General features: G+C 48.4%; 1 protein-coding gene across 1 annotated transcript in view; it reads left to right on the forward strand.

The window, feature by feature from the left end:
* Positions 1-25,588, forward strand: part of auts2a (activator of transcription and developmental regulator AUTS2 a) — a 305,216-nt gene that overhangs the window by 275,433 nt on the left and 4,195 nt on the right. The window contains 10 exon segments of the mRNA XM_084028332.1: positions 17,360-17,715; positions 17,717-17,925; positions 19,152-19,462; positions 20,778-21,001; positions 22,062-22,106; positions 23,132-23,227; positions 23,355-23,426; positions 23,739-23,768; positions 24,359-24,430; positions 25,010-25,151. Coding sequence (XP_083884458.1) covers positions 17,360-17,715; positions 17,717-17,925; positions 19,152-19,462; positions 20,778-21,001; positions 22,062-22,106; positions 23,132-23,227; positions 23,355-23,426; positions 23,739-23,768; positions 24,359-24,430; positions 25,010-25,151 — 1,557 coding nt within the window.

A 25,588-nucleotide genomic window follows, 5' to 3' on the forward strand; every position in this document is an offset into this window, starting at 1 on the left:
TTTATCCTCTGCAGCAAGACAGGAAATCAGCCCAGGGCAACCTCAGGTCTCTTTGAAGACTTAGTGCTGGTCCCTCATCTTTTAATCTCACAGCCTTCTCACCTACTCAATAATTACACTCTATCCCTTATAGCCTTAATGTTTCTTGTTCTCTTTCTGCCCGGGGCCGACGCTGCATTTTTAAAAAAGAAAACCCAGCTGATGAGAATGTGGCTTTTGTGTGATCAGACGCTGATTTGTTTTCTTGGCCTCCCCTGTCAGCCTCACCTCGGGGCCGTCCGTGTCATCTTTGCATAGTTGTCTGATGTGGAGCTTAAAGTCACCGCCGCCCTCCGCTCGCCTCGCCGTGTCACTCTCCCCCTTCCTCCCCTCGCTCACTCTGGGTTCAGTTTACCCAGGAATGGATTTCATTAACTAAGAGTCATTAAATGTTAGCTCTAATTACCGCGCCTGTCGATGTGCCCGCAGGTGTCGGCCGACTAACCTGATTCATTTGCTCTGCGGGAGAGAAAGCAGTCAAAAAGATGGTGTTCTCCTCTGTTTGCCACCGGTGAAATAAACATTTCTTAAGTCTAAGCTGCCTCCGAGGCGCCGTGGGTGGAAATCGGTGACCGAGTCTTATTCAGGCGGTGACGGCTGTCCAGGGAGTGGATTGAAGTGTTGCGTTGCACAGATACTGATGGTGATAAAGCAGCGCAGCGTGTCACCACAAAGGCCTGCAGACAGATCTATCAAATGATTAAAGCCGTGTCCCGGGGCAGTAATATCTTGTCACCCGGTTACATTCCCATCCTTTATGATATTGTCAATCCACCAGCCGTCCCGGAGACTCCGCTAAATCACCGGAGAGCTGGAGACTGAAGCTCACTGTGCATTGTTTGGTGAGCGTAGCCTCAGCAGCAAGATTAGGATAATGCTGCATGACATTTAAAGAGCTCCGCCGTGCCATTTTATGAAAACGCTCCCATCAGTGCAACGTTGAGTGTGTGGAACCTATTTAGAATAGAAAAGATGTTTTGGACTAAATCTGAAAAAAAACGAGACAATAGAATAAGTAGTTCTCCAATCTTACCTGCATACACGTTATCACAGTCACATTAAATGGTCACAATGAACTCCTTTGAGTGATTTTTCTGTTTAAAGCTCAGGTATGTATCATGTTGAGTAACTAGCAAGACGAGTCTGCACTAAATTTAAAGAATGACCCAACTGTGAACTCCTTTCCAGTGAAAGTAGCTGGCAGCGAAGGTCCCAAACCCCCAAATGAATGTAAACAACAAACATGGCTATTGTTAGCAATAATCACAGCTGTCAAGCTAGAGGCTCGTGGAAGACTCTTGTGACGCGCAGTGAGCTCACAGAAAGAGTGAGATCAGGTCGGGACTCGGCTGGCAGGTCGTCCAACGGATGATTTAATTCGGCTTGAATGAAATGATGGGACGGGCTTGTTACTGTCCAGTTACCGGATGTACTTTTCTTTGGTTTTTGTCAGAGTATTGATTGGATTTTATTGCTGTTGGGATTAGGAGAAGATACAAACACTTCATGTCACAATTATCCTCGCCAATATAATCCCGATTATTCAAATATGCTTAAAATATGTGGAAAAAACAACCAAATAATCTTAAATAAGTCGATCATGAGTAATAAGGTCTCATTACACAAATATGTGATAAATACACTTTAAAAAGTGACTTGTTTCCAATTATCCCAATAATGAAAATTCACCATGATTAAGTTATTGCTATGTTCTTTATCACGATCCATGACTCAATCGTTAATCGTCCAACATAGTTGGGATGTAATGAGAATTTCAACGACTCTAACACGACTGCTTTTGAAGAAGATTGCCAACCCAGCTTTGAGGGCGTAGCGAATGAGCTCTTCCCTCGTGAGACGTGTCCTGCAGCTGTGTCTACGACCGAGTTCAGCGTGGGGGGGGATTGAAGTGCACAGTGTAGCGAGTGATCCCCCCCCCCTCCCCCGGCCAACGCTGATTTCAACATGCTTTGCTGGAGTTAATGTGAAAATGAAGCGGTGCTACAGCGAGACCCGGGGCCGACGGCGGCGTGAAGAGCGCCGCTGGTGAAGTGTGTCGGGCTTGAGTGCGTCTGTCGCCGGGGGAGAGAGTAATGCACGATGTGGAAGGTGTAATTTGCGGCGCTGATGGCATTGTTTAAAAAAATAGTGCAGAGAGAAAAGCGGAGGTGAACTTTTGTGGCAGATATCAGAGCTGAAGAGCTCCCTGGATTGTCATAGAGAGCTCCGCTGGCAGCGAAATTGCCTGTGAGCATATTACTGCTGTGTGGGAGGCAGCTGAGGGCTTGTTTTTCACTCTCCCGTCTCATTCTCTCTCCGTTTCCTGAGAGGTGGAGTGGTGATGGAGCTTTGTGTACTTCCAGGCTGTGAGCCGCCACCTGCTATAATCTCAAGTGATATAGAGAGCAGCAATCATGCCACAAATCACCCGGGCAGCTCCCTAACTCATCCAGTGGACTGGAAAGAGAAGGTTGGCCTTTAACAGCACCAGTGTTGGTTTACGGCCCCGGGCTCCCTGCGATGCCCTCCCGCTGACCTCTGCCGTCTGCGTGGGTTCGTGTGTCAAGGAATCGGGGGCCGCCTGTGGAACTTGACCTGATGCTCGGTGGATGGATGACCCGCGTACCGTCGGCCTTTCCTGCATTCTGATGAGCCGGTGCGGTCAAGGACGGCCTCTTTTCCCCTGTCGGGGTGCAGGAGGTCACCGAGAGGTCGCTAACCCCTCCCTCCAGACTTAAATGCTGGAAGAAAACATTGTTGTTTTGGCTCAAACGCAAGCTTATTTCAAATAAAACAATCTCCTTTGAGATTTAATAACCATGCATGTTTTGGGCAATAAGTCTGGGATCTGAAGGGTTCAAGTCTGAATGATGCATCACTGAAGCAGACTGCAGGCGTTTCCCCAGCGGTGCTTGCTTCTGTCGGCTCCCCGTCCCCCGCTAGGAGCTTCTAATGTATCTCTAAAGGGGAGAGGAAGCTCAATATCCTGTGCTGCACAGAGGGAAGGCCCGCCCCCTTCTTCCTCTCCGTGGCAGTAAGTACAGAGAGAGAGAGAGGCTGTATTTCATGACCATGAAAGGGGCCGCTCCAGCCATGCCTCATCTGCTGACACAGCCAAACAAAGGTTAACAAATCAAGAATAGCGCCCGCTGATTTACTGCCTCACTGTCGCAAACAATGACCCAGCCCTCATACCTCACAGCACACATTTACCGTGTCTGTCTGCACGCAGAGAAATATGGCAGCACTTCCAACTGTACATATTTCAGTGCAGGAGTTGCTCTTCCAGGCTCCTTAGTTTGGTTTTAGCCGAACAAACTCTACGAAGTGAGTCCGTCCAAGAGATTTGAGATTTGCCAATTTTGTAGCCAAAAGGAGCACAATCACACCACTATGCATTTTTTTTTACCACAATTTGTTCTTGTTTTCCTTCTGAGTCACCTTCTAAAGTCATAACATTTTCATAACAATTTCTGACAGACACCTCAGTGAGGTAAATACTGGTGGAGTTGGTGCCCAAACAGAAGTTTGTTGATCGAGGATCGGTTTTTAAGGAAATGTTGTGAATGGCTCTGTTGGTCCACACACACACAGTCTCCTGCCATCCACTCCAGCAACACAAAGAGGTCATTCAGAGTTTGTTCCCCGAGTCCCGAGGTTAGAGACTAAGTAAATCCATCCATCTTAATGCACTTATTTCAGCACCAGGAGAGCTGGAGGGAGCCTGTGTAAACACGGCGATATCCGACATGCCACGCTAAACCCAAAGAGCCTGGAACCCATCAGGCCAAAATTAAAGGTCTACATCTCAAACACAAACATTTAAATAGGCTGCACTCCAGAGATCAAAGTGAAAGGCCTTGGTTTTCCTGCTGGCCCCCTTGTGTCTGCCACACTGAGATATGTGGCGCTTTTCCAGGCAGTCAGGGTTGGATGTTGAACAACTCCACACTGTACACGTCTGTTTCTCCCCGGACTCTGAGATAACGCTCCGTGACTTATTTCTGGTTGGGGCTAGGTAAAGTAGAGCATTATAATGAGTCTGTCTGTGCTGGTTTAAGAAACCCTTTGTCTTCGGCTTCTACTAAATAATGTTTTCTCGTCAAGTGAAGGATTGTGGCGATGCTGCACTTTGAGTTTGGATAAATACACAAAGCCGGGGTCTATTTGAGAGAAAGCGTTGTGCTTTCGTAGCTGCCGTCGGCGTGTCCTTGACGTGTGTTGGCGATGGAGCTGCAGCAGACCGGTGGAAGTGGATGGGTGGATGGAGGTGTTGAAAGCACAAGTGTTCCCTTCCCAGGAGAGCTCCTCACCCCATCACCATCACCAGCATCCACTGATCCAATGTGACATCAGCCACTCTCCTGCCAACTTTGCAGCATTAACAGGGTCAAAACACACACACACACACACACACACACACACACACACACACACACACACACCACTTATCAAGACCCAGCCATTCCCAGCGCACTGTTGGTGTGTTCAGGCCAATTATGCCCGTGTCAGTCTTTGCTCCCTGTGGTAGAGGTGACATTGCCAAAGAGGGAGAGCAGACCGCCTTAATGAGGCCTCGTGGTGGCTGAGAGGTGTACGCTCATATTAGCCAACGAGCACTTGTGTGCATGCACAACAGCGGGAGTGCTGGTCTGGAATGATCCGCTCTTCTGTCTCTGTCTGTTCCCTTCTCAAGGTCTTCCCCCTCCAGCTGTTTCCATCCCGCCGCCTCTCCAAATCTCTGTGTGTTTAAGTAACCGCTGCTGTCTCATGATGTCATTGCAGCGATACTGATTTGGGTTCTTGTGAATCACTTGAGGGCTCCGTGTCCCAGAAATGCAGCGTAGCAGCTCTGCAGACACATGCACTAAAAAAAAAAAAAAAAAACAGCAGATAAAGATGCAACTGTTAAATTCTCACTGCTGTATCTCTGTAATCCTCATCTCTCACTGTCGGAATCATGTATGAAACAGCTTAGAGTCAGACTCTGGTTCAACACATCTACTGGTGTCAAGCTGTCTTCCAGGGGTGGTAGTTTTTTTTTTCAAGGAAGAGGTCAGGAGGAGTCTTTCTGTTTCTCTCTCCACTCCCTCAGTACCAGACGAGGGTCAGTACTGTGGAGGTGAAAGCCTTTAAGAGACACAAAAAGCTGGGAGAGAGACATGAGGACTCTGAGCAGGATTGATGATAGCAAGGCTTTAATTGCTCCCACAAGAAAAGAGGTTATCTTTTTTTCCCCCCCTCTCACCCTCTCTGAGTCTCATAAATATGCAGGGCAGAAATAAAGCCCTGGTGAGCCGCGGGGCAGATTAGAGAGGACTATAGAGCAGGATCCTGGTTTGTTAGCAGCCGTTTTCAGATCCCTTGCATGTGTTTCTGCTCTGCACACACATTGCCTGGCTTTCATTTGTCTCAGCCCATTTCCACAGGCTACTGGCTGCTACCAGGAGCGCTGGGAAGTTGTGATGGAGCGGTCGGACCTTTAGTGCAACATCGCCCCCTGGTGTTGGGTTTGACCTCAAGAGGCCTCTTTTTTCATGGAAGATATTTTGACTTGTCAAAACAGGAAAAGCACAGGTGTAGATAATGAACTATTGATGGCTGAGTTCCACCGAGCTGCTTGGATTTCAGGGTCGAGGTAGCGTGCATGCTGGCTCACTGTCACGGGAACACTTGAATAGAACGGAGTTATTGTTAGCGTTATTACTAACATCTGTGCTTTACCTCGCTATGGCAAGTCAAAATGTCTGCTATGAGAAAGGTCTGTTGTGACTGCTGGGCGGAGGGGTGGAGAGGACACGGTTAATTTGTAGTGGACGACGTGCGTGTGTGTGTGTGTGTAAAGTTACCCTGGAAAGGAAATTTGAAAGCATGTGCGTTTGATATAAACAAAGTGTAACACAATGTTCCATTTTATCTCAATTCCTCGCCTCGTCGTCTCTGGCGTTCGGCCACCGTTCTTAGAAGCCTGCCCAGACCCATCAACGTCCATCCGACTGTCACCATCTGCTACAGATTAAGCGGCTCCTGGAGGGGCCGGTTTCATTTCGGGGTTCCAGTATCCCCTCTTTATTCCACGCGTCAGGTTTTACTGTAAACACTGTTGTACGAAAACCAAAATCCCAAAAGGGGATTGCTTTTTCAGGCCTTTCAAGCCAAGAGCAAACGGGCCGTTGCGCCGGCTTGGGCTGCACGTCTGGTTTAGCTCTTAGCGTAGTGAGACGGGGCCTCTGCTGGGCCATTTAGAGGCAAAGCTGGGAAGCAGTGTTTGGAAGCCTTTTTCCCTAAACCCCAGTGTGCACTGTGGTGTTGTGATGTATGAATCCCCTGGCCATGCCTGACACTAGCGAGCCTGTCTGAGCCCATGTCTTCGCCGAGTAAGAGGCTGTGGACAGAGGCCGCATTGTTCCCCTGAAGTAACCCAAGCTCTGGGCGGCTGCTGCCCAAAGGGGCATATCAAGTTGTTCTCTCCCCACCAACAACACAATCCGGGCTTAAGCTCCGAGGCTTGACGGGGGAGCAGAGAGGCAGCTGACTGTTTGGACGACGGTGCAGTTCAAATAAACAGCTCAAATCCCAACAAGCCTCCCCTACGCTCACCCTCCCTCGCCAAGTATTGCAGTCTCACAGCCGTAGCTCATCGCCCCGAAGCTCGCCAGCAGCTCTCAGCTAATTTGTGGTGTTATTTTGAAAAGCTTGTTGATGTGGCTGCGCTGAGGTTTCCTGAAAAGGAGGGCTGCGAGCGGAGAGAGCAGGGTGAGAACTTAGGCCTGGTTACATCTCCCTGCTTCCCCCTTTTGTGAGCTATGGGTATGTTTACCACCACATCAACGGACCACACAGCATCTCCCGGCCAGCGAGGAAGGAGGGATGAAAGCACGAGTGGCGAGGAGAGGCGGCCATTAACGTCTTTGTTTCTGCCGCGGGTGTCCCGCTAATCCGACTGCAGTGAAACCCGAGCGTGGGGGTAATGAGACGGCACTTGACACGTACACACACACACATGCACGGAGACGCATCGGCTGCTTCTGTGATGCCGTTGAAGAGTTAAGAAGAGAAAATGCTACATGCAAATTGATACTTTACAGATTTGCAGACATTTGATCCGAGCGTTCATTGCCCTCCCTGGAAAGACTTTTTCTTACACCGTTTCAACACTCGGTGCAGGCTGCACTGAATCTGATCCGAGCAGGCAGCCGGTGTGTATGTGTGTAGGAACCAGTTGGCCCCATTTGAAAGAGAGTGAAAGAGGCCCAGACTGATGACTCTCTGGGGACAGATTTCTCTTTCCAGCCCTCCATGCCTCTCTCCCCGGTGAAATCATGCTGGTGTCAGTGTGTCAGCACGGGCTGTCACTCTCCTTATTGCTGCAAGCCAGTTCCTCTCATACTCTGCCTCCTGGCTGCATGGAGGGGGGGGGGGGGGGGGGGGCAAGAGACAAAAAGAAAGAGGTCTTGAGGTGGGTGAGCAGAGCATCAACACCCCTTGGTGCAATTGGAGAGTCTGAAAAGAAAAAAAGGAGAGAACCAAGGCTGTCTATCACCTCAGAGGAACCAGCTGTACAATTAACAGAACCCCCCGTAGGCTGTCTTGGTACAGTCCGATGGGTTTAGCTGACAGGCTGACAGGGCTTCATGGAGGACTGGCCAACACAGATCCAGGCAGCAGGCATACAGTAGAGCTGCAGTACTGGACCTCAACCAGAGTGGCATTGGACCTGTTGACTGGTAGAGTGTCTTTGTTTGAAAGAGAGAGAGAGAGAGAGAGAGAGAGAGAGAGAGAGAGAGAGAGAGAGAGGTGTTTATGAGTGGGTTTGGGTTTTTATGAGCATGTGGCTGTAAGTGAGATTTAAGCATGTCTGTTGTTGAAGTTTGTTGGCTCAACAGGCGATTGTCTATTGTTCCTCTAAGCAGCAGCAGAATGAGTGACAGGAAACACATGTGGCCGTGCCAGTCGGCGTGTTTGGAAACGCTTGAGTTGTGCAGAACTCTCAGTATTTGGACTTTCTGGTCGTTGTTTTCTGACAGATGTATTTCTGCTCCAGGTTAGTGATTTGACATGATATTTTATTTGACATTCTTCACTAATGAGAAAAGTGCCTGCGTGTGTGTGTGTGTGTGTGTGTGTGTGTGTGTGTGTGTGTGTGTGTGTGTGTGTGTGTGTGTGTGTGTGTGTGTGTGTGTGTGTGTGTGTGTGTGTGTGTGTGTGTGTGTGTGTGGTACTGCAGGATATGAAGCTGTGTTGAGGCCAGGAGTCGACGTCAGATCATTACAGCACATCTTGGACTTCCCGTCACACACAGACCACAAGTCAAAGCGCTTCAAGCCGTCGCCTAATTTGAAAAGCACTCTGTTTTCTTGAAGGATCGGCCGAGATTGGCGAGTCACCTTCGTGCACTTCACCACAGAGAAATAAGACACAGGTCTATTCTCCAGCCTCGAGCAGGAATGCATTTAAAACAGCTGAGCTTTGCAGTGGCAAAAGTGCATGCCAAGCGTTTATTTTCCAAAGGGAGTCAATGGCAGTTTATGCTTTTGAGTTGTGGTTTGCAGCGGCTTTCGGCTGTAAACGTAAAGGATGAGGGATTTAAGTTCATAAACAACGATCAGAATACATTTCTTTTCTTGTTGTCTGCAGTTTACAAGATCTGCACACGCTGCTGATGCCACCCAGCGTTTCTTGACCCACAACCTGGATACGTTTTTTCCGATGTGCTCACACTACTCTCTTTTTCTTTGCTAGCACATTCACCTCTTAGAGGTTACCCTGCAGAGTTGTGGAGTGATGTTTTAAGTGTTGATCTCTGTTGCTGCTGGTTTCATGCTATTCCACTGATAATATAACGGCAGTGACGAGCCAAGAAATGTTACAAGAGCTATACCTCGCCTTTTTTTAATGAAGCTTCCGATGTAAATACGGGTGCAAGTCTCCCTTTGCGTGCGCAGCAAGTGGGGGAGCGTAGTGCAAATGTTGTTTTGAAAACGGTAAATAGGGAATGAAGCGGCATATTTCATTAAGTTAAAATATGTATCTTCTATCTTTTTTCAATTCATTTTTTAGTTTTCTGAGGACTGAGACAACTGAGACATTGGCGCACGCTGTACTTAATGTGTGTGTGTTTTGAAACGTTTTAATTTTGTTTTGAATTCTGAAACCAAACTGAAGACTGGACTTACCAGGCTGGGGGGATTTACAGACCCTGAAAGCACTCGCTTCTCTGGGAGGAAATCCCGCAGCAGCAGTGCAGATGCACCAGCACTACTCTGTGACCTATAATGGTCACACACCAGCTCCAAGGTCTCCAGCCATACAAAATGATGGACAGTCTTCAGGTTTTTCTGTCATCTTCTTAAAAAAAAATCTGTAAAAGACAGAAAATAGACCTCTGGGGAGGTTAGCACTGAAGATGCACGTACTCTAGGCATGTCTGGTTTTCTTGAATGTGCACAGAACTATGAGGTTGAATTGGCAAAGGGGTGGTTGAGTGTCGGGTTAGTGCTTTACATGAGACCTCAGTGTGTTCCTCTAGGGAACACCATGCATGCAGACAATCAACACCCAGCGTTTCTCACTCGTCACTCGTAGAGACTTCGGGCCCCGTGAGGAGCCCCATCCGCCGGCTTACATACATGTGACATGTTTGAGGTCAAGCGGTCTGGCTCGTCCACAGCCGCCTCATCTCTCCGTGTAGTCTTACACCCCTGTGACAGTCCGTGCTGACCACTTGCTGTGGGCTGGACGGATCCTCGTTACACGCTGCTGTTATTTCAAAGCCTCAGTGAGCCTGTGCATGACGGCCAAACCTGCAGAGGATCTGTCAGCCGCGGGCAACGAGTGTCCCCCTGAGGGCCGCCCTGCACGGGCCCCTGCTGGGGGAGAAGTCCGGCCACTTGGCCGGCGTTCCACCCAGCCGTTCCGGGGCTCACCTGTGCCAGCATGCCCGTCATTGAGGCTCTGATCCAGCTCTTCTCCCATTACGTACCCTCCTGGCTGACCTCACACCCTCAGGGATATATAAAGATTTGTTCCCTAAAGGCCAGCTGGAAACGGGACACGCTGCTGCCACCGATCTCACCGACACATCCTCATGAGCACGTAAAAGATGGTGATGGTGGTTTTTGGGGGCTGGTGTTGGTGGGGGGGGGGGGGAAGGTGTCCAAGCATTTAGGTGTCAGTAGCGTCTCAGGCAGCAGATTTTCCACATGCTGGTGGGGTGAGAGCGAATCTGTTAAGAGCCATGACAAGAGCAGCTGTAATCAGAGCCACTGTGGGTGGGAGAGTGTTGTCGCTGCAGCTCCCCGTTAGTAAATGGCTTCATTATGACGAGAGAGAGGAGACGGTGCACGTTGGCTCGACCAGACAGCGTATGAATGGAGCACGGTTGGATGCTGGCGAAGGTAGGCGACAGGACAGAGCGACTTTCTTTCCCTTTCTGCTCGGTTCTGTCCCTCTTGTGTTACCCCTGGCTGTTCCCCCCCCCCCTGCGCTCGGTGCTGTACTGTAAACATGTGTAAGTGCTCGTTCTCAGCGGTCTGGCAGCCGCTCTTTTATGGCCTCGCATCTGTCAGAAGAGCTCCGAACATCCAGTGGCTTACTAAGCCCAATTACCCCCGACTGCTAGCATTTCACAGAGGATCACAGACACAGACAGTCCATCTTAGAAGAGGAGTCAGGGGTTTATGTCTCGGGTTAACCGCGCACACCCCCACGCCATGACATCACCGCATGTGCACACACTATTTATATTTACATATGCACTTGCTTTGACTTCTCAGCTCGTGAAACAAAATTCATAAACCAAATGAGACAGGCATGAAATATAGATGTTAAAAGGGGCGGCTTAACGACTCTCCCCCCGCCTCCCGCCTGCTTTTGGCCTTTTGCTCAATCACCGCTTGTTAAAGCAGCGGTTTGTGTTACTGCGAGGGGATATCAGCACGCCGTGGTGTTCTCACTGAAAGACTACACATGTCACGCTCTCGCAGCCAGAATAGTTGCATAGTTGGCCTGCTCACCTAACCCCCCCAATCTTTATTTCTGTTTAGCTTCCCACTCCCCTTCCCCAGCCACCCCTGGGAGTCTAGCACTAATAAAACAGCTCCAGTCCAAGACCCTCCACACGGCGGGATGTCCAGGGCGTGTAACCCAACACCCCTCTGAGCTTTAGAGAGCTGCTGACATGACTGAGAGTCTGGGGGGCCGGCGAGGGAGCGTCCATCATTGTCAGGCCCCAGTGCCCTGAGCTCCCATCTGGGGCATGTCCAACACGCATGCCTGTGAGCTGTGAACTCGTTGCTGTGAGGTGCTCTGACACTCTAGAGACACGAGAGGGTTTCACAGAGTGTGGTGTTTCTGCTCTCAGAGCGGCTAATGCTGTTAACGTCGTCGGGGCTCAAGGCGGGAGGGGTAAGGATCTAATAGAGAGAGATTCTCCGGAGGCTTTGGTTATGAGATCAGGGAGAAAGTTTCCCCGGCTGAGGTTACAGACGCAACCTATCTGTTAACTGATAACAGACCAAAGTGCAAGTCCCGGCTCTTCTACCCAGCATCCCATTTGTAAACATTTGCCTGGAGCTATTAGCAAGGCAGGCAAAATAGGAATTAACGACTTCCTCAGCAAACGGACGGAAGCCTCTGCCGATGAGGGCGACATGGGCTGTCTCCACTTGGGGCCCCGGAGAGAAGTATTAGAACATCTGGGATCTCAAAACACCCCCTAATCCCACAGACTTGGGAGTTGAGCTCAGATGTCGTCCACTAATGTGAACTCCAGGGTATTGCGCTGAGCTCTGCCAGAGAACGACCCTCTCCTGAGTGTGTGAGCATCGTCGGCTACACAGGTAGTATCCACTGAAGGACTATTGTGTTGACTGCATTACAATGTGCAGTTGCTATAAAGAGACAAACACTTGGAGAGGACATGGAAGGACGGTGGACCGGGGCTTTATGAGCGTGTGAGCGAGGACATGTGACAGAAACGAGTGGCCTGCTGTTTATTGTTCCCTCTGTGTGGGAGGGAGATCTGTTAAAGATGTCTCCCATTAATGCGACTCAACTGAGAACAAATAAACAGCCTGGTCCCTCAGCGAGGAGCTCTTTGGGGAACATATGCTGTCTAAACCACTCCTAAGGTCAGACCACTGTCAACACTTGCTGCTCAATTACAAACTCTAATTTTGTTGTCAAACTAAATATGGAGACGAGGAGCGGAGAGTTTGTGGTGTTTCCTTGTTATATTACTCTTTTGTCGGGGATTAAATGGTTTTCAGACTAAGGCCTGAGGCAAATTGTCTTTAAAAACATTCTGCATAACTGGGACTGTGAATATTTTCGAGGGAGATTTTATTCCACCAGCTTCCCAAAGCCCAGCACAGAGGGAGATCCTGATTGTAATGAATGTTTACTGAGACATACCAATGCAAGATGGAATTTTAAATGAGGGCCACAAATCCTTGTTCAGCACAGTGTTCACTTTAATTGATTCAACTTGAGCAAACAGTCTGTCTCCATCTGTTTATCTTTCTGTTTTGTGAGGAGAAGCAGGGTGATGATGTGTGGAGGGCAACGACCCCACAGTGTATACCTGCAGGTCCAGCAGGTCCAGCCTCACCGGCCCACGCTGGTTTAAATTCAATGTCTCTGGACCAAATGAATAGGGTGGTCGTCATAGAGGTCTGGACCTGAATCTGCTTACTGCTGCACAACAGGGATCAGGAGGGAGAATACCCAACGGAGACGGAGAAGTGAAACAGTCTGTCAGCTGTGACAGACAGCTCTGTGTTTCAGAGTTGTCAGCACGTCTCCTCAGAAAGACTTTTCCCCACCAACCTAAATGCTGCCAAGACCTAACAGATCTCAAATACTGTTGGATGATGCACGTTAGCATCACCAGCTGGTTGACATTTGTGGTTCTGAGTGAAATATCTTGACAAATAATAGATTGATTTAAAGTAAATTTGATCCAGATATTCATATTTCCCCTCAGGATAACTGACTGATGTTGATCTCTTAACTTTTCATCATCCACATACGCTCACATGGTCACCAATACACCTGTTTAATATTAGCATGCTAGCATTTAGTACAGCCTCACAGCCTGCCTGTAGACTAAGTCTTGTTGCTGGTTACAAGAACAAACCCGTCACCCCATGTGACTGTCTCCCTACACGCCAGATGATGCAAGGTAGAGTTATTGTTGCAGCATGACACTGGTATGGGACAGAACAGCAGACAGCACCCAGAGGTTACCTGCCATTGCATCATATGTGCCCCTAAGTGGACCATACCGAGCAGGCATCCGTCTTTCCAGACCTGCTCCTCCCTGTCGGCACCTGTTTCCTAGATGCTCTCAACAGTTGCACAGCTGTCACAGCCTTCTGTACATCATCTCTGACCTGCCTGCTATTTATGACCTTCTAGTGTTGAATATAGACGTTAGTCAGATGAAATGGCCATTGTTGTGGGCATTATCTGTTTCTGTCTTTGGTGCTGTTGTGTTTTCAGTTTAGGACGATGAAGAATAACCTTAAACTGGCGATCATCTCAAAGCAAACTATATATATATATATATATAGAGAGAGAGAGAAACTCTGGTTTTAAATTAACTATTCATGTATTGTTGCCTTTTGGAAATCCCAAAATATGTTTTTTCAAGTAGTAAAGCACAGTGTTGAGGTGTTTGTACTTGATTTTTTTCTGTTCTAATACAGCTTTGGTTTACAAAATCATCCTGTTTTTATTTTTCATACTTAAAGTGCATTTTATAGGTGATTCTTACAAAAATATGAAAACTCCAAAAAATACTTCCATATCTTGCTATGGGGTTAGTTTGGTTAGTGCTGTATGTCGGGAGTTTGGCCAGACCGCGTCCTCGTCTCCGTAGATTCAGCATCATCAGGCTCAGCTCTGACACACACACGGCGGCCGTGGTTCAGCTGTCAAGTCTCGTGGCTCCTGCTATGTGTTGGGATGTTGGTTTTGTGTGATTGAAGCTATGCAACCCCGGCCTGGATGAAATCCCATAAATGAGTGTGAGGGTTCAGACTGCCGTCGAAGCGCTATTTTGAGGAGCATGAGACTGAAGGGGTGACGGGAAGGGAGCGGAGGCTTGGGATGTCGCAGAGGTCTCAACAGCCATCAATTTGTCAGGATGTCTGCAGGCCCGGGTGTAGGCTGTCATACCAACCCACCCACACCGGAGAGGGAGAGAGATTAGCACACTGGTTTTGGCGCTAGTTGGACGCTAATGTATTTTTCAAAAGGTGCCGGCCTGCCAGTCACGCTATTTAAAAGATGATGTTGTTCTTGTTTGTTAATCATTTATATGGGGCCAGGCTGTATCCAGGGATGAGAATGAAATATAGTTTGCTAAATAAATCCCCCCATGTTCTGCAGTAATGACCTAACATCATATTTAACATCCTAATGTTCTGCATCTCACTAGCCAGCTAGCGCCCCCCCCGACTCCCCCTGTGGATCCTAACGCAGTGCAAATATCCGAGTCATTTGTCTTGCGCATGGTTCCAAATACCTTGCTGATGCAGGACCATTAACCAGCCAATACACAGGCCTATTAACCCTGCAGGCTGGATGTGATATTAGCAGCACATTAACAAATGGGAACAGTAAATACAGCTGCATGGCGCTAATGAGCCGTGGTCCTCTGCAGGACAGTAACAACAAAGGTGAGGTGGAAACCAGGGCTCGTCTGTCCGTCTCTCGTGTACGTTTTTTAAGGGGCAGACTTTTTTCCATCCACGTTCGTCATGCAGTGTATTTATATTTAGTTCAGCCAGTTGCAGCCGGTCTAATGATTACGTGCTGCAGTGTAACTTTAGCAACGTAGGGAGATACAAATCAGGAGTGTTGGTGTGTGTGAACAGCAGGAGACGGCTCAGCCTGGGATAATGAGTTATCCCCATAAGCCCCTCGCTGTGTCCCCTGACATCCAGCCTTAATGAATGGCTTTCCTGCACACACACACCCAGCTGACCCTCACAAAGCCCTCCTGTACCCCATTCACCTCTTAAATCCGGCCTCTAGCTTTTACCTCCCCGACTAACCCGCACACGCCCGGGCCTCATTCCCCGCTGTAATGCTCCACCGAGCAGCGCGTGCTAGTTAGAAGCCGCAATATGACTGAAACGCTGAGAAACAGCAGGGCTCTACATTCTGAGTAACCCAAGCGGGAATTGCGCTTATTTGTTTCCAGGGCTGAAGAAGACTGACAAATGAACCCTCGCGGGAGGGAAGCTGGCATATACACTCCTGTTCTCTTCTTCTTCCCACTCTGCCCGGCCCTGGAGTCTTAATTATGACCAGAATAGACACCCTCTTTTTAGCGTGTTAGCACATTCTCAAAACAAGCCATGGACCTCGGGGACCGAGAGGTGCAGCGGGATACTTGAGAATTGGGAATTTCTCCTCTCCCCGTCTGCTGCGGTGGAGTTGTTTGCGAGCAGCGGTCTCTCTTGACCGGTAATAGCATTTGTAAGTGGAGAAGATTGACATGGGTGAGCGAGATGGATTTAAGGGCTGCTGGGCTTTCTTACTCAGGGATGTGTTTTGTGTGCAGACTGCCAAAGAAGAGATGTAGTTTCTGTGTACGGATTAGTTAGCTTTGAAAAGAGACGCCTCTCTGCATTATGAGGAGACTTCTCGTAGTCGTACTTGCCCAAAGATGACTAACAAAGAAAAACTCTTCAACCTAGCAGAGTGTGCCTCTTGTCTCCTGACAGGCTGGCAGATGTCCCAGTAAGCTTCTCCACACACAGCAGGAGTCAATAGCTCTTATTGTAGATATTGATTGTGATTTTGCACCAGGAATTACCTCCCCTGACCCCTAACTACCATATCACATGCGCCTTGGCTTGCTAATACCTCACATTGCATTGTAATGCTAATGAGGGGAGGTTCTGGCTGGTCCCTGTTAGCTCAGCCTGCTCCCAGTGGAGCTGGCCTGGAGGGAGTAGTGTGTCAGGGAGACGGCAGCCCGCTGTGACAGGATGCTGCCCGGGAGAACCGGGTCTCATCTACAACTTTCTGGCAGGTAAAGGATTTAGCTGAGTTCCCTAAGGGGGAGGAGGAGCCCTGACTCCTGCCCCTAAACCCCCCTGAGGGCTTGGTAGCGTTAATTACAGTTTACGTATGCACTGTCATCCCCCATGAGCCTCTTCCCCTCTGGAGCCGCCGAGCTGACTGCTGATATCTGAGCACTTTGTTGTGTAGGACGACGTCCCTGCAGAGAAATACCCCGGACGCACTTATTAGCTATTATTCTTCTGGGTGACTTCAGCATTGTACAGCGGTTGTTATTCATTCTCCGGATTAATTTACACTTCGTACATAATGGAGCTCAACAAGGCTTCTAATGGCAGGTAATTGCTGTTTTTTGGCAGGTCCATAAAATGAATCCTCCCCTTGTCAGACAGCGAGTTAAATGTGCGCCCGTCCTTCATGCTACATGGGAAACTGAGTTAATGAATGCAGGGTTGTTATCCTGCAGCATCCTAATAAGCCTTTAGCAAGTGGTAAATAACGAACACAAAGAATAATATTATTTAAGAAATGCTTGGCAGATTTGGATAAAGTATTTCCTTGACTTTGGGAAGTATTAACGGCAACCCGACGGTTTTGCAAGTATCTGCAACTATGCAAATGTCCATGCAGTTTGAAGTTAGCTTTATACACATTAGATCTCAGTTACAGCAGTCGGGGTTAGCTATGTGCTGAAACGCCTCATTAACAAATCTAGAGTAGAATACATTTAATTTATCCGGCAAATGGAAGTTCTTTCATGCAGGCGGAAAAAAAAAAGCAACAACCTTGAAATGAAGGTGATGTCGCTTTGTGTACGATCCAAACTGATTTAGCCTGAACAAGAAAAACACATTTCAGCTGTGTAGTTTGTCCCCAGGGACGATGTTAAAGGCTGCGTGAAAGGGCTCAGAAATTGGTGCTTGTGCTGGCACAGCTGCAAGCCCCAGAAGGGTGTGTCGGTAGGAGGAGTAGCAGAGAATAGGAAAAAGAACATGTGTGTCAGTTTGTGGGGCTGTTTGTCAGCTGAAAGCACACGCACGGAGCACGGCAGCGGAGATGGCATTTTGATAGACACGCGTCTACAAAAGGCCTGCAGCTATCACATGACCTGTGTGAGCGCTGCAGGGCTTTCACCTGAGGGGAGGAGGTCATTACGCATGTTGGCTTGGTGTATGTTCACCAGCAGCCGGTGTCAGCGGCTTCTAATTAATTAAAATTGCATGTTCGAATGGACCACCGGCGTGGAAACTAAAGATAGTTTTTCTCTTTCTGATTTTCACAGTTCCAGATAATGGCATCCATGTACTCTCCACCAATGGCAGCCAGGAGCCTCACGGGCCAGGCCTCCTCAAGGTGTCAGGCCTAGAGCGCAGTCAGGAGAGGAGCCAGGAGATCTGCAGGGACCCCCCACCCCCTGCATCCAGCACCCCCAGCGTGCCTCTGCCCCCCCAAGCCCTCCCCCTGCCCCCGCCGCACCCCCAGCCGTGCGTCCCTCAGCCCCTGTCCCCCCATCGGACCCAGACAAACGGTCCTGCCCCGGTTCCAGCCTCCACAAACCTGCCCCCACACTCAGAGGCTCTCCCCAGGCCTCAGACGCCCGCAGCCCTGCCTCTCGCTCAGGGCCAAGAGCCCTCGCCGCCCCCCCCCTCCCCGGCCCCAGCACCAGCCTGAACTGCTGTCCCACCCCCGGCCTCCGCCAACACCCAGCCTTCACCCACACCCGCCGTCGCCTGCCCTCCCCACCCATCACCCTCACCAACAGCACCCCAGTCAGGCCGGGCCCCACCGGCCCCCATCACGCTGCCACCCCCGGGCCCTTTCTGCCTACAACAGCCTCAACGGTCACAGGTAAGGCTAACAGAAAACCTCACACATCAGTTTATCATAAAAAAAGTCTCTCATGTCCTCATACGCTCTGATGGAGAACAGTGTGCCGCTCAGTGCAGACTAAAACATTCTCACACACTTGAAAATACTAGAATATCTCTTGAGCTGGAAGTTTGCATGATGCCCGATCAGTATGTAAATTGCTATCATGGAGAGTTTGAAGTTCCCTGAGCCAAACAGTGGCACTGGTTCTTAACGACGGAATAAAATGGCCAAACTGCACCCTGAGTGCCTGTGATTTATTAGCCACCCACATGGTCACCGGGGCTCTGTATAGATCCCAGACCTCACCAATTATACTGGCTGTACATGCAGTAGTTTAGACTTGTGCATGAGAACCGGAGCTCAAAGTGACGATATTGTTCCTAGAAAAACACCAAATAGTTCAGAGTGGAAGTGGAACTCCATGTTGTATGTTCACATACAGTCATTTTTCACATTATTAAAATAAGAATACGGCTAGTCTGTTGTGTCCTATATCTGTTGAGAGGCACTGAGGCCTATGAGGCTCTCTCCATTAATTTAAGACTCCAGGATAGCTCCTTCAGAATCCACTCAGTACCAACAGCTCTGGCTCGCGGGCTCTCAGGACTTGGCTTTGCCTCCCTCTCACTCTGCCAGCCCTGCCAGTGCGCCAAACAGGACCTGGCACCCGCTGTGAATAATCACGGCCGAGGCCCACAGCGAAGAGCGGGCGCTGCGAATGAGCTTTTAGGCTTAGCGCGTGGAGCTGTGGAGACGCGAGCTCTGTGACTGCCCCCGGGGAAAACCCCCACACACACACTACAAAAGACTGTTTGCTTACACATGCATACACACCCGCTCTCCCTCTCATCCCATTTCCGATGCACATGTTCACTACCTTGCTCTGGAGGAAGTGCCTTAACAGAAGCTGTTCAAAGACAGATGCACGTTTCTGTGGTGCTCGCCAGCAGTGGGTTATTTGCATCCGAGGGTGTTGTGAATGTGGTGTTTTTTTTTCGCGGATCATGTTTGTCCTGGTTTCTGTGAAGCACGAGGGAGAAGCAGGGAGGCGTTTGTAAATGGAGGACAGTTGAGGTGTGAAAACACCGTGCTGGGAATTGTACGTCGGAGCAGATGGAGATGAGGGGATGTGCAGGAACAAGTGTTAATTTTGAGTGATCACGCCTGGCTTAACCTGGCTCCTTTCTCTCTTTTCTTCACAGCAGCAGCAGGAGCAGCACCCCAGGCAACAAGCCCCACGGGCCCCCTACTCCCTCTTTGCACCTCCCCCACCACCCGCCGCCTCCTCCTGCGGCGGCGGCGGCGGCGGCAGCAGCAGCAGCCTCCACCTTCCCGCTGCCATTGGCAGCTAACCAGAGCACCCCCCACAGCTTCCCCCCTGCCTTGCAGTCCTCTCCGCATCCACATCACCCCAATATGTTCGCTCCTCCAGCGGCCTTGCCTCCACCACCACCACTTACGTCTAGCACGCTGCCAGTCCCCGGACATCCTGCTGCTGGGAGTGCCTACTCAGGTAAACATCACATGCCGCTCGCTAACTTCACCCCACATCGCCCCCAAGTGACGTGGCAGAGGATTGCACATTCAATTGACCAGGAAAAAAAAAACAGAAAGCAGACTCTTATTTTAGCCAGTTGTTGCATCAGGTTGCCTCGGGTGAGACATATGAGAAGTCATTTCAGCGGCGCTCGATATGCAGAGACAGACTGAATGTTACCCTGATAATTATTTAAAGAAACACGCATTGTCCACGCCCGCGGCTGTGTGTGTTTATAGTGGTGTGGACAGTTCACACTCTTTCTGTCATGCTGTGATTGATCGACTCTCTACACATCAGTAATATCCACCAGCAGGTCAGGCCACAAAGCGATTAAAGACTCTGTGCACATTTCCACAAGGAGCTAAATGTCAGGGTCAGTGAGGGGGGAGGGGGGAGGGGGCTCACCTTTACCAGTGTTCCCAGAATTTCCATTTTCACCTTGAATAGTGTTCATGTGAAAGAAATCAATTTGGTCAATACGGAACAGAGCGAGCTGGATTTTGTTCAAAAGATACTAATGAAATTTTTATGAAGAGAAAATTCCACCCGCGGCCCAATAAAGCTTTGAAACGAATGCAGAAAATATTGCAGGGAGTCGCCGTGGAATAGAAAGTATAAGGTTACTCTGGAGCTGATGTAATCTCTCCAGACACGTTTTGTTGAGTTTAGAAGAAAAGTCAGCGATTACTTGAAATCCATTCCTTCTCCACAGGCTGTGCGGAGGTTATTAGAACAACAGATGTTGTTGTCTCAGGGGGCCTGTAGTGTATCAAATCACAGCATTTGACAGCTCCAGCACTCAGACGCTTCTAATCTTCTCAGGCCCCGCTGAAATTTAAAATGACATGCTGATAATCACAGCCATTTCTCGCTTGTTTTCTTTCTTTTTTTTTGTAATTTTGACACGGCTTCCTTTTTGATGACGTAGGTAGGTCTCACGCTGGAGTCCAGGACCCTCCAGGCGTCTCTAAAGGGCTTCCAACAGGACCCAGCAACATAATTTAATTGCACTGTAATTAAATAAACTAGAATACGAGTTAGAGACACAAATAAAAAGTGTAATTATGTTTTTTTTTTTTCTTTCAGAACTTTAATTACAGCCTAGACATAAATTTAGAAAACAATCTACCACCTCACAACTCGTACCATATGGAAGGCCCTGGGTGAAAACCTTACAAATTGGTGTCTGTGCCTGTTAATGTGGATGTTCGGAGTCTGTTGTGAAAAATGCTTGACAAACCAACCAAACCCAGTCCTGATCCTCTCTTCCCTCTCGCTCTTCCTTCAGAACAAGAACTTCTGCGCCAGGAGCTCAACACCCGTTTCCTGGCCTCCCAGAACGCCGACCGCGGCGCCTCGCTGGGCCCGCCGCCATACCTGCGCACAGAGTTCCACCAGCATCAGCATCAGCATCAGCACCAGCATCAGCACCAACACACCCACCAGCACACCCACCAGCACACCTTCACGCCCTTCCCGCACGCCATCATGCCCACCCCGGCACCGCCCATGGTGCGTACCCCTGCCAGAAATGTGAGGATAAGTAAACACACCTGTATCGGGTTGGAGAGGGAGGAGGGTCAAAGGAGAGGAAAGAACAGCACCGCAGCCAAAATGTTTCCCAACACTTCTTTTAATACATTTTATACGTGTGGGCGAGTGGGCGGGCATGGCACTGAACGTGTTTTTACCTCGCGGGTGTGAAAGTGAAGATTTTACACATGGGCATGTGAGCGAGCTGCGCGCTGCAGCCTGTGGCTTTCTGTGGCTGCCTCTCAATGATGACCATGTGTGTCCGTCCACACTACAATCATGCCTTTCTTTTCCCAGAAAGCCTTTCTAGTGTTTTCTCTGGCATACTCCGTGACTTCAGACTCGAGTCGCCGTTCTTTTCTAAATTGGCAATAACTCGCCCAAAGCATGTTAAGTTCAGAGCCAGCTTTCAGAACATAATACACTTAATTCATTTTGAATTTAATGACATCATTTGGTCCCATTTGGGGGTTTTCATTACTGGCGAATGTCTTGCATTAAGAGCCCTGCTGTTTGTTGGGGGAGACCACAGGCAATGGGTGGCTGGACCTAAAACTCACACACACACACACACACATTAGTAACTGTCTGGCCCATAGAGGGCTCGCTTGGCTCTGATGATACCTCAAAGGCAGCATGGCGAGGCCTCTGACAGTTAATGAGGCCATAAAAAGGCTCTTTATGGCTGCAGTGTTTAGGCTTGACTGGGGAAATGTTCGCCCTGAGCCGGCGCTGCACCACTAAAACCAGACCAAATGAGACGCTGAACCCACGCTAGTTTAAAAGGCCTTCAGATGATCATGAGGAGGAGGAGGAGGAGGAGAGCGTGGTTTGGGAAGAAGTTGAACTTTGAAATCTCTTGACATTTTAGATCTTGAGTGATAAAGCAAAGCTTTAAGCATGTTTTTGGTAAATTACACGCTGTAATGTGTTTTGTGTTGGCCTTAAATGGCCCTGGAAGAGGCCAATGTCAGCACTGTTACAGGCTCTCATGTTTCCTCTACAGCGTTTACTCAGCTCTGTTTCATTTCTCCTACAGTTTGAAAAATACCCAACAAAAGTCGACCCCTTCTACAGACACAGCGTGAGTTCCCCTACTGCATACTCTCTGTGTTGCATTTCAGCCTATGCACGTGTGTGTGTGTGTGTGTGTGTGTGTGCATAGAAATGAACCCAGAAGGCTACATGACAGGAGACTGCGTTATTGCTGGAAAATGTTAAATCTTTGTCTTATATGAAACGTTTTTATCGCTCACTAAAGTGGACTGGTTTGAAACATTGGACCCCAGTCTCCTGCCATGTTTGCTGAAGCGGTCGGACCCCTGCTGTGCGTGTCTGTACAAGTTTGCTTTTTCTTCAAAATGGGCTGCGAGGAAGATTTTAATATCGGGGAAAATCATGTATTTTTATTCAGACCGATCCCGGGTCAAATAGATGTTACAGAATATTGCAGTTTTTTTTTTATAAGTGCTTCATTTCTGATACTTAGTGTTTCCTCGCTGTTATTATGGGAGCAGCAAACACCCTGCAGCCATTTCCTCTCTATAAAACATACTGCCGTCTTAAAATGTGATGCACAGGGAGAAACAAGTTGCTTTTAAATACCTCGCAACATCTCCTCAAGCGCTTCTAATAATAACTCCTCCTGGCAACACACGTTTGAATAATTCGGTAGCACCCGCCATGATTAAAGCAATGCAAACATGCAAGTTCTGAAACGTTAAAAACCTTCTCTACGCTAATTTGATTGACAAGAACAATTATAGTTAGTGCTTGATTGCCCATCTGTTTCTCCACGCCTTGAGCACTTGTTTGGTTTATGTGTTTTTGCTCGTATTACAACATATTAGTTTTCACATCAAAGGTTTTTTTTCTCCTTATTTAAATCCACCGGGAATGAGCAGGGAATATTTTATAAACTCGCATTTTTCAAAACATCTAGGCAATCGTTTGTAAGTTTTCCCTCATCTAAGCCGTCTTGGAAAAGTTGTTGGAAAATGTTGAGGTTCATCCGTCGCTACGACATGTTTGTTCCATCTCCACTGCCTTATTTAGCCGTTGTTCCCTGACAACCATCCTCACGCCTCCTCTTCCTCTTCCCTCCCTCAGCTCTTCCACTCATACCCACCGGCCATGTCTGGCCTTCCCCCCGTCATCCCGCCGACCGGGCCCTTCGGCTCCCTGCAGGGCGCCTTCCAGCCCAAGGTAGGACACACAGGGACACGACCACGCACCAACGTCCTCTCACACACACACACACACACACACACAGACAAACTGAAGGCAGCAGTTATTTACAGAGTTCTCTTGTTTTCCATCTGGTCTTCTCTAGACCTCGAATCCACTTGATGTGTCCACAAGACCTGGAGGCGTCCCACACACATTCTTACAGAAGGACCCCAGGGTAAGAGCGAGCACACACACACACACACACACACACACACACACACACTTGTGTTGCCTAAGTCTTTGAGTCATCGTGTGGAGGTTTTCAAAACCAGATAATGCAGCGAGTTTATACACAGACTGCCATATTCTTCTGTATGCACTTGCATGCAGAAGGTCACACAGCAGGGTGTATTAATTACCTCTGAAATGCTTCATTTTAAAGGGAAATTTTAACATTTTAATTTGCTTCATAATGAATGCCAAACACAGACTAATTAGAGGTGATTTGATTGACAGCAAAATAACACTCTTTTATTCCCTCCTGTAGCTAACGGATCCATTTCGGCCCGTTCTCAGGGTGAGTGCTCACTCCCTGCAGTGCCTCCGTCTCACACACACACACACACACACACACACACACACATTAATAGCCAGGATGCCTTGAAGGCATTTGCTAATGGAGTAGATAGTGTCTTTAATTAAATGAGCGCTGCACTTGGAGGCAGACTGTACTCGTTTATACCACAACAAAGCTCATTTTAGGGAACGGTGCAGCTTCTCTATATGGAAAGCCCTTTTACAGACTTTGCTCATAGACATACAAATCACGGCTATAATTACTATTCCTCTGTCATTCAACCCTATCATACATCATAGATCATATATCTTTAAGTAATGTATTATTAAAGGTGCCAATGTACCATATTTAAGTTGTGCAGGTGTTTGCTGTGTTCATACCATTTGATGTGTGATGCTGACATTACAGCACTATATCCACTACACAGGGTCTAATGACCTTGTTCAACAGGCTTTAGCTGAAGATAGATGAGAAGAGAATACATTCTACACACTTCAGCACAAAGTTAACCATTAAAATGTAAATTAGTAGCAGTGATGGCCTCACTGTCGGACTTGTTGTGACACCATGTTTTTGTCTTGTACCTGCAGAAACCTGGGAAGTGGTGTGCCATGCATGTCCACATCGCCTGGCAGATATACCACCACCAACAGAAAGTGAAGGTGAGGACTACGCTGATGCCTCCCTCTGCTTTGTGGCGGAGTATTAACACAGTGTGATGTCACCGTACAGGATTGACACTCTTTTTCATATGCTGATGAATCCCTGTTTTCTTCTGAATGATATCATTGCCTATAATGTTGCCTCCTCGACTGAACTTTACACACTTAAATATATGATTGAAAGTGAGTTGAGTTTACTAAGATTACTTCAGTCCCTTTACTAGTAATATTTTAATGGGGCTAATGACAACAAGTTAAACATTTTGCTAGCAAATGCTAGCAAAGTCACAAAGTACCTTTAGCTTGTGTACCTGGCTCCTATTCATTGTTATAAACTACCATAAACTCCCATATGGACGTTAATATGATCCTGAACATAGCCTAGCCCTTTCAGGTGGCAATGTTATGTTTTAAGCATATTTTGATGGTGATTAACAGGATAATACAAGGAATTGCAATTATTAGAAATGTGTAAAAAGTGTCCTTGGACAAGACCACCTTAAGTGATGTTGTGTTATGGGCGATAACATCTAAAGGGGTTTTACATGTCTTCCTCTCTGTTGATCTGCCATCTTCCAGCAGCAGATGCAGGTCGACCCTCACAAGCTAGACTTCGGCCTGAAGCCTGACTTCCTGAGTCGTCCTCCGGGCCCCAGCCTCTTCGGCGCCATCCATCACCCCAGCGACTTGGCACGACCTGCCACGCTCTTCTCCGCTGCAGGTGAGTGTGTGACGGATCTCTGGGTGGAAAAATCAATTGATGTTTAACAACGGAGCCCTGTGACGTACGGCAGCAGTCTGCTCAGAGTGAGCTGTCGTCTGCTGATGCCGTTGTTACCGAGTTGAGCTGGGAACAACCGAGACAACAACGCAGACACACGGAAACAATCACAACGATCAGTGTGCATATCAATGTACTGCATCTATCTTTAATGAACCGAATACTAATCAGACATAGACAAGTTGGCACTCACCTGGATGTAAGCAATTATTAATCGAGGTCAAATTGACACGTTTTCATCCGTTTCTCTCCATGCGGTTCACAATATGGCTGAACCCAAACAGGATTTCTGAGGCTGATCTTAATAGTTGTAGGTTTTATAGAACTTAGCAAACACAAACACCTGATGATGGCTATAGATGAAAAGTTATTGTGTC

This window comes from Eutrigla gurnardus (assembly GCF_963514095.1).
Source record: "Eutrigla gurnardus genome assembly, chromosome: 15".
Taxonomy (NCBI): domain Eukaryota; kingdom Metazoa; phylum Chordata; class Actinopteri; order Perciformes; family Triglidae; genus Eutrigla; species Eutrigla gurnardus.